This window comes from Mytilus californianus, unplaced genomic scaffold, assembly GCF_021869535.1.
Source record: "Mytilus californianus isolate M0D057914Y unplaced genomic scaffold, xbMytCali1.0.p SCAF_6, whole genome shotgun sequence".
Lineage (NCBI taxonomy): Eukaryota > Metazoa > Mollusca > Bivalvia > Mytilida > Mytilidae > Mytilus > Mytilus californianus.
Window position 1 is genome coordinate 78,036,886 of NW_026262712.1, and position 9,916 is coordinate 78,046,801.

At 31.2% G+C, this 9,916-nt stretch overlaps 1 protein-coding gene across 1 annotated transcript; it reads left to right on the forward strand.

Moving 5' to 3' along the window:
- The first annotated feature begins 268 nt into the window (after positions 1 to 268).
- Positions 269 to 7,694, forward strand: LOC127706627 (uncharacterized). The gene is made up of 8 exons (XM_052211284.1): positions 269 to 280; positions 544 to 686; positions 1,279 to 1,347; positions 3,106 to 3,201; positions 3,664 to 3,747; positions 4,850 to 5,058; positions 5,764 to 6,203; positions 7,506 to 7,694. The coding sequence occupies exons 1-8, from the start codon at positions 269 to 271 to the stop codon at positions 7,599 to 7,601; spliced, it is 1,149 nt and encodes a 382-aa protein (XP_052067244.1). The 3' UTR covers positions 7,602 to 7,694.
- Positions 7,695 to 9,916: the final 2,222 nt, after the last annotated feature.

The window sequence follows — 9,916 nt, forward strand, 5'->3', positions numbered from 1 at the left end:
AATGGGCTATCGAGAATACAGGTAAACGGATTACTCCTGCGCTAATATGGGATATTGAGAATAAAGGTGCATGGAATTGTCCTGCTCTAAAATGGGCTATAGTTGTCAACTTCTATGTCATTTGGTCTCTGGTGGAGAGTTGTCTCTTAGCAATCATACCACATATTCTTATTTTTATATATAATGTCAAAGCAAATATATTTACTGATAGTCTTGAATTTTCGCTTAAACATCCTGTGCCCTGAGAGGCACCTAACATTAAAGATTTATGGGTACTGAGGTTTGAAACAAATTTTCACACAATAAAGCATTTAATATCTAATTTAAATTGTATGTGTGAGAGTCCTGGGATGAAAAAGTGCTTTCCAATCCCCCATACATTTAATTTTGGAATAGTCCTATGGTGTTCCTGATTAACAGGACGCATGCAATAATTAAGGAGCTAGGATATAACAATTCAGAAGTTAGGGTATGATTGTGTGATGTGTAATTTGCAGAGATGGGATGGACAAATATTTTAATCTTTACACATTTTTTTTTTAGTCTTTAAGTCCTGATAGTAAGGAACGCCTTGACCATGAGTATGCATGGTCTGAACAGATGGGGTTGACCAGTTTGTTGTGTGATGAGACAATTGATCACATGGATCTTGGTGACGACGATGATTTAGCAAAGAAAAATTCCAGGTAATTGTACATTTTGTTAAAAAAAGACTCGTGTTTGGAAAAAAGCATTTACCATGAAAAGCAGTTGAATGGATATAGATATCAAAAAATCATTGATCAAAATTAGAAAGATTGTTAAAATGAATGAATCCTCTCATATTTAATGTATGTTAAAGTTTGTTTAGTTTTCTTGCCAAGGTTGTCATAAAGTTTACATTGTAATTTTTTGTACAAGCTCATTTTTTTTTATTTAGATGTGTTATGGTGTGTTGTTGCTTGGAATTTTTTGTTATTTTCGTGTCATATCGTGTGAGTTAAAGAAAAGGAACAGAGTTTATGGAAATAATCTTGTAACATCACACAATCTTATTCCATTTCTTTTGTTTTGAAGGAGTCATGTCTTACAAAAACCTAGATTTAATAGTAAAAGTAAAAAATAATAGGTAAAATGTTATGCACAGTGGAAAAAATAAGATAGTCATTTATTTATGAACATATCTACACTAATGCTAGGTGGCTTTAGGCCAGTGGATATGGGGAAGACAAAAAATAAAATAATAAACAAGGTTATGATTTTGACATTTTTTACCTACCAACTTTTCAAATTTTATAGGACACCTCAAAACAGTATTAAACCGAAGGAGCAAAGACATAAAATGGCTGAGAATGGCAAGAAGTTCAGGTAATAGACTAGAAAATTTTAATTACAGACTGCATGAAGAGTGAAAAAGAACAGATCTTTTCAGGTGTTTGTTGGGTTGCTGCTCATTAATGAATACCGAATTCAGTCGTGTATTGGTAATAAAGATAATGTCTCCCATGAAAATTTCATAATAAAATAATGTCCAGGACAATATTTCATGATGAATTAGTGTCTTTGTCCATGAAATTTGTCACCTCCTTCTGGAAAATATTTCACCATGAAATACTGTCCATGGTAATATTTCACTGTGAAATTAAGTCCATGTCCGCGGTTTTTTACTCCAAAATAAAAGTTGTCAGGCAGGGGTATAAATTAAAGAGTACTATAAGCAAGAAATAGGAGAAAAACTTGATTTCACTATGTTTGTGATTGAAATTTTAGAGGTCGCCCTTATTTCTTTTCAAAACTTTTAATTTACCTTATCCATATTAATATGCAAATTTAATTTAAAAATCTAATATTAACTGATACATATCAAAATCAAATGCTTCTTTACAAATTTCTCATTTCATTTCATAGTATTGCATAAATTAAACTGGAATCCACTTGTTAAAAATGCTTCGAAAAAAGTGAAAAAGTCCGGCAGGAACCAGCTTAGGCATAACGATGTATAAACTACAAAACATAATCTGTTATTTGTTCCGTTTTGTGTTTTATACTGCTGCATGTGTTTTGTTTTAGCTAAAACCCTTCAAACATTAATGTGTTGAATATAGCTGACAGTTTTTCAATTAAGTACTGAACTGTTTTAGTTTCAAACTCGTATTCTTAGGTGTAATTTATTAAGCACGCATTTTCTGCACACTTTCACAGTATTTGTTTGCAATTTACGCCTTCTATTCAGATATCCGGTTAATGTCATCACAACTTTTACAAGTGTTTTTCTTGTGATTTTGGCTTATTTTAAGACTCGTGAAGTGTTCCAGAATGATATAGAAGCATTTTCAACTGCTACTTGATGATGGAAAAAGGGATTTTCCATGAAAATACCTCAAACAATCCCACATGTTTTGGAATTACCAGAGTATCCCGAGATGTTTTCAACAAGTTTTTTTCATGGATTTCCTGTGTTGCAAATAGGGGTGCGGACAATGTATCAGTGCAAACTTTACAAGGCTGATTACAGTACCCACCTCATCTTTAATTTTTATCATTTTTGCCATTTTTGTCATCATCATGAAGTACTTTAATTATAGGACTCAAATTTTGCCCCAGATTTATGGACAGATATTTATTTATGGTTTTACTTTCAAACCTAAATTGACACATGCTTAAACACATTTGTGGAAAATGTGCATTTTGTTTGATGTTAAAATTTACATTATTTATTGTCTACACAAATTAATGCTCTGGTATAAAAATACCTTCACATTATACTGTTTACATCAAGTTCTACTGTCTATGAATAAAAGAAGATGTGAAATTAGCATCAGTGAGACAACAATCCAATAGCCCATGCATGATAATCAAAAAAGACTTATGGGGGTTTTTAACGACCTTGACTGGCTAATAATCAAAATAGATTCTTCTATCCACATAAAATATTTAATTAGATTTATTGCAAAAAAAAAGACTTAATATAAATGTTTTACTGCTTCAATATTCCATTCTGCTTTGAGGAAATGAAATAGAATTTAGCTAGAAAGATATATAGCTAGCAAATGGTTGTGAATTCATTATCAGAAAAAACTGCAAACAAAACAAGTATTGAATTTAATAACTGCAAATAATTTTCAGGTCGTTGTCATCAAGTGGAAGTAACTCAACCCAGATGAACCACTCTGGAGGAAAAGGTCGAAATACAGAGGCAAAATGTAGAAGGCAATTAGAAAAGTAAGTTGTGAAATTTAAGAAAAAGAAGTGAATCAACAAAATTTGTTTTCTGACACAAAATTATTTTTGTTTGATAAAGGGTTTGGTAATTGGAATACAAGTCAATAAATTCGACAAGGTTCTGCTAATTTATTTCAATTTTATTTAAAAAAAAAACCTGTTTATTTTCATATGTTTCAATAAGCAGTTTTAGAATACGTTACAAATAAGATCTATATTATTTGTATATTTTGCAATTAGATGATGAAAAATGATTGTGATTTTTCTGTTAAATTGAATTATCAAAAAATATTGTGCATTTGTTGAAAAAGTTTGAAAGTTTTTGCAACTAGTAGATTTATGAAATTCATGCAAAAAAAGTTAAACAGACAATTTTTTATGCATTTGTTACATAAAGTTCATGATTGCCTGAACTTTTCAATAGGAAAATATTGATAATTTTTTTTTTAATTTTTTTTTCAGGTGCTTTACAGCAGAAAAAGACAATCTGCCAATAATTACAGGTGTTTTCGATAATACTGATACAAATTGTCTAGATTTTGATGGGTATGTTTACTTTTCCCTTTAAATTTTCTATCATAAGCACCAAATTCAATACTTTCAAAGCAGATTTTATAGCTATGGAAGATAATTTTGCAGTGAACAAAAAAACCTGAATAATAGAGTTATTTTAGGTATAGAGAAGAAAAATTGAGAAACAAATATTTCCTCATCTGGCCAATTCTTTAAGGTTAAAATGAAATATAGATTGTTTCCCATTTATCTATGACAATAAATGTTACCTAATGAACTTTTTTTGCCATTTCAAAATAGAAAGTAAACTATTTTTCAGGTTGGCCAAAAAATCCATTTCTTTGGATACATTTATTGTGGATACTTGATTTAGAGGTTTAACAAATTCTACTAACAAGCCTATAGAAAATTTGTGTTTTGATGAATCTTTTTTACTCACGTTTTCCTACACATGAAACACAATTCGTGAAAATTAATACCCAACTAATGAGGAATATTCCATTTAGAGGACTTAAAAATTCTCCAAACATTATTTTTATTATTGCAAAAATTGTGACTGGCCAGGTTTTCAGAAAAAAAAAACCTGTTAATTTTGAATATTGATAGTTTATTTGCCAATTGTTCAATGATTGAAATAATAAATTGACACAAAATTTTCTTCAATAACAGTATATCAAATGGACATACAGCAATAACTGAATGACTTACAGCAGATTCCATTGAGTGTGTAGCCAAAGGTAATATCTTTGGTTAGCTTGCTTGTTAGCTGAACCGTGAAGTCATTGTTAGGTTAGGTAAACTACCCTACTTTAAGAATAGACTAGTCCGACAGAAAACCAATCGATCTGTCTGTTGGACTATGCTACTTTGAAAGGAGGGTAGTATACCTGACCCAATAATGACTTCACGGTTCAGCTAACAAGCAAGCTAACCAAAGATATTACCTTTCACTACACACTCAATGGAATCTGCTGTAATGACGATTTTTTGTTTGTTATACTTCTAATCTACCTTTAGGAACTGCATGCATAGATATATAAGTTAAAAGATTGAGGATTGTACCCATCTAAAAATAAGACGGGTCAACATGGCTATATTGTGTACATTATAGTTTATATTTTTGTTTTGTTTTCAGATATTTCCTGTTCTATCAATTTGTAGCTGGTGATAAAGAGAAGATGTTAAAAGGTGAAATGGCCAGTGAGGTTTCACAGATGTGGCAAGAAATGCCAGATGACACGAAAGATACATTTATTACCATGGCAGCATTAGAAGGTTCACAATCAGATTCTAGTCACCTCAGCGATGACCTTAGAGAACTTGATGTCAAACCTTTTGAAAAAGGTAATGGTAAAAAATATCACTATATTGAAAGCATGTAGACTCTTGATTCATTCTAGATCACCAGGCCAGCACATAACAATATAAGGCACTGTGTAGTAATAGATAATAGGATTCATAAAAAATACTGCATAGCAGACCACATCAACCACCAAACTCTTCCAACAAAACTGACATACAAGCAAAGACAAACAACAGTCAAATAACTCATGGTCCAAAGGTAGAGCAAAAACTATTTAATATTTTGTCAAAATTTGACATTTGTAAGTTGAGATTGAAATTAATAAATGATCATGTCTTGGCATACATCAGAAATGAGGTCATATGGTAATGTGAAGTGTGTTTGCATTGGACCAGATCTCTCCTATAAGAGTAAATCATTTTGGCTTCAACTAATGAGCCAGGCAGGTATACAGTAGCTCCTGCTACTGAGAATTCATTTATTATTTATGGATTGAGAAAAATTAGAATTTTCGTGGATACTTGATTTCAGAGTTTTAACTGCATACAAGCCTATAGAAAATTTATTGTGTGTGGAACACTTGTTAAACTCATTCCACAAAAACCAAAAATAATTATAAATTCACAGTAACCAGTAAATGACATCATAAAGGTGCATGTAGTGAAGAAGTTTTTGGTAACGGTCATAACCAAACAGTTCTATGATATTGAATTATTATTTATTCTCCTTGAAAAAATCTATTACAGATGATGCGCACCACACATTCCACAGTGATGAAGTTAGAGCCAATCAAGTTATGTTTTCAGTCAAACAAGAACCACAAATTCTCCTTCCACAAAGACCTATTCCCAAATCTTATCATTTCCTTTTACCAGAACATAATGTGCAAGAAGTTCCACTAGGTAGAGTTATCTTACCTAAGGTATCTGAGCAGATCTTAGTTCCTGAGATTTCAGAACAGGTAACAGTTCCAGATACCTCAGAAGCAGCAGTTGTTCCAGAATTCACAATGAACAAACCACATTATACTTTGAGTAAACCAGTTATACAAATGGATCACATGATAGCACAAAATGTTGAGGTTTATGCAGAGATAGGAGATTTTCACATGGTTCCAGAAAGTCAGTTATGTCACTTTGACAGAACAAGGGCTGATGACCTTGGGTTCATTTCATTATCAAATGAGGTAAAAATTGCAGGATAATTTAATATTTCATTTATATGGCTACCCTCAATGCAGGAGATGCACTAAGGGATCTTGGTTGGCCTAAAAAACACGATTTATACAAAATTAGGAGATTTTAGCTTATTGTTAAGTGTGTGCAAAGTATATACAGTAAGATCTTTGAAATATTTACAGATATTTTACAGTTGAAAGATAGCAAAATATCAATTTTCTACAAAATATAATAAAATTAGTATATTTTCACACATATTTGTAAGTGGGATATATTGAGTACCACAAAAATATTTGCATGATAGGCACTGTACATATAGACAAACAATGTGGTTAATTATGTGGTTGGTCCTTGCATGAGGTCTATATTTTTGGTGAAAGTGCCTTCCAACCCCCATATATTTTTTTCTGGAATAGCCCTTATAGAAAATTATTGAATTGAAATTGAATAGGTATGTATTTGCATAAGTTTTATTTTTCAAAAGCAGAAAAAAGGAAGTGATTCCTACTTTATTTTTGTTTTGTCTCATTTTAAATGTTTTCTGGAAAAAAACAGGAATCCGAGTCAAAATGACACCATGACAAGCTTGCACTACTATGTTTCCATGTCCAGTAGACCATGAAATCTCGCTCAAAATCCTAATGTTGGCATATAATTTTAAAAGTTTACACCATAATTAGCACATGTACTTAGTATCAAGTTGATGTGACCACAACTTCATGGTAAACTAGTTCAACCAAGACTTGAAGCTGATACACATTTAGTCTATCACTTTTCTATATTCAGTGAACACTAAAATCTGGGTCGAAACCCAAATTTGGCATATATTTTAAAAGTCTTGCACTATTATGTGTATTGAGTTTCAAGTTGAGGTGACCACTTGGTAAACTACATTAAAAAAAAACTTTTAACATGATACAGGGCAAATGAACAGACTGATCCACAGACCATTAAACATAATACCCACTTACTATCGTAGGTGGGGCATAAAAAAATACTAAATAGCTAATAGCAGTGTCTTTTTGGATGTGAAAGCACATTTTGATATTATCTTACTGAAAAAAGCTGTCTTTTTACCTTTATATAACCATGAATAAAACTACTGTGACTTGGTGCTTTACATCTCTAGATTTTTGTTAACATTTGTGGTACATTAATATTAATTAGTACTTGAATTATACTATTTGAATAAAAGTCAGGTGACTAATACAAACGCCTTTGAGGCTTGATTCCTTGGGACAGATTTATCATGTATACATCACACAAGTGTTTTATGTAGATTTCATCAAACTTGCATTATTTTTTTACAGAACAGCATGAATGAGGAGTTTCAACAAGAAGTATGTCCACAGATTACAACAGAAGATCTGACAGAATGGAAAGGACAGATAGTGCCATTAGTTTGAAGTGATTGATTCATAGAAATGTTTAAATATCAAATAATAAGTTGTACAATGTTATGATATGCTAGGTGCTATAATACACTCCCAAGCCAATTTAAAAACACATTGATTATCTCCCTTCATAAGTGGTATACTGGGTATATAAACTATTCCAAGTAGGTCACAAAATCTTGAAAACTTATTTAAGGTTATTACTTTGTCAAATTTTCTCATAAGGCCTAAAAAATATTTTGTGTGAATGGGAGACAGGGATGGGGTTCAGAGGTATTGAATAAACAAACATATTATTAATATAACTTTAAAAGACCAAATGCCTTCTCTAAAGGTCATTCCTCCAACCATTAATTTCATGTGCCTTATTATAAATCCTTCCACTGAAGTTTCTTTTACAGACATGGCCAAAATGGAAAAAAAGACCAGAAAACGACAAGTATAAGATGAAATAAATAAAATTATAACTATGACAAATTGTTCTTTTTTTGTGGGGACTAATGGATTGATAGGATTATTTATCTATTTTGTAGGCAATAATAGATTAATCAGAGTTATGATATTGATGTGAAGATGTTTGTTTGAATATGTTGTATTTTATAAAGTTAACGATGATCATGCAAAAATCCACTGTGGATGTTGATTTTATTAAAAATTAATTTGTTACCTGTTGTATCAAGTTGATGTGGTAGTTTGTTTATCGATGCTAGTTTTATAAAACATCTAATATTCTTCTTGTTGATGACCATGTATTTAAGGTCATTCTCCGTTCTAAATTTTAGATGTTTTAAAAACTGAATAAGATAAGAAGGTTTCTGAAAAGTTGGATGTGTTTTTTTTTTCAAGTGCACTTTTTTGTTATAAAGAAGTGGGCTGATAAAACATGCTAGAACGCTAAGGAAAATATGTTGGAAATGAAGTTTTTGTAAAGGGAGGCTAAAGTTGCACACAGGTATGTGCAGTTCTAATTTAGAATACGTTAGAGGTCAGTATATTTGTGGAAAGGAGAAGGTATGATAAGATCTCTCAAGTTTGACATTCATAAATGAACTTGCATAGTTGGCATTTCTATTTTCATATGAACTGCTACCTAAATCAGAATTCTCGAAATCTTTTTCCCCTTTGTGGTCCTTGAAGAAAATCTGCTGATCCTCACAATTATTTCTATTTCAAGATACCAAAATTGTGTCGGTCCTTGCAAAATTTTGGTTGTCAAAACTTTCAGACCACCACTTTTCGAGAATTCTGCTAAAAGAACAATTAACTTGAAATAAGTTGTTCCTTTCCTTATTAAAAGATTTATGTATAGGTTGTATATTGTACTCAACAGCCTTTTTGAATTGCAAGGACTGAAGTTTCTTTACAATTTTAGGCGCCAAGTAAAGTTTATTTCAGACATATTATAATAATGAAAGTAAATAGATTGGAAACAAGTAAATCATACTTAAGTAACCTTCTCCAGATTATCAAGTGAAACTGTGAGCTACTGCTCACTGATGATACCCTTGCCCAAATATTTAGGTAAACAGGAAGTTGTTGAGTGATGAATCTGAAAATGCATCACACGGTATAGCTGACTCATATAAACCCTGAAACCAAATATCAAAAATCCTTGTAATGTAGTTCCTGAGAAAGATGCAACGAAAAATATTCATGGGACGGATGGATGGACGGACAGACCGAGGTTAAACAGTATACCCCCACTTTTTTAAAGCGGGGGTATAACAATGTACAAAAGTAAAATGTTGATGTGATGATGCAATATTTAGAAGTGTACATTACTTTATGATTCTATTTAGAGTCTAGTGATAAAAGTGAAAGCTGGCTGTAACCTCTTGTCTTACCTTCTCCTTTCATTTGTACATGTAATAAAGTATTTTTGTTAACCATTCTTTGAACAACTTGTATGTAAATAAATCTTATACTGTATAGAATTTGTAAAATATATGAAATTGAGTATATTTTTTTAAAGTTCAGAAAAGGAAGACATTATCCTGATCAAGTTTTAAGAATGATTAAAAAAGATGTATATTTTTTGATAGAAAGAAGTATCTGAAATTTACCCTACATCAATTGGGTGTTTTACAAGAAGCATGCTATTAAAGAAGAATATACTATATCATTAGAACTGTGATTTTCTTAATATCAGTCCATTTAAAAACATATTAGCTTTTCCTGATATTACAGATAAGTTTCCAGCTCTAGTGAATTATATTTTAAAATTGTGATGAACAAATATATTGTGCTTTTTATGCTTTGAATCAATATTTTTTTAAAACAGCTCAGAAAATTTAACATTTTTAGGTTAAGCAAGTTATTATAATGGC

What these genes read in the sequence shown, in the direction of transcription:
- LOC127706627 (XM_052211284.1), top strand. An exon ending in GAGAATGGCAAGAAGTTCAG is followed by an intron (nt 1,348 to 3,105) that starts GTAATAGACTAG and finishes AATAATTTTCAG; the next exon opens with GTCGTTGTCATCAAGTGGAA. An exon ending in TCATTTCATTATCAAATGAG is followed by an intron (nt 6,204 to 7,505) that starts GTAAAAATTGCA and finishes ATTTTTTTACAG; the next exon opens with AACAGCATGAATGAGGAGTT.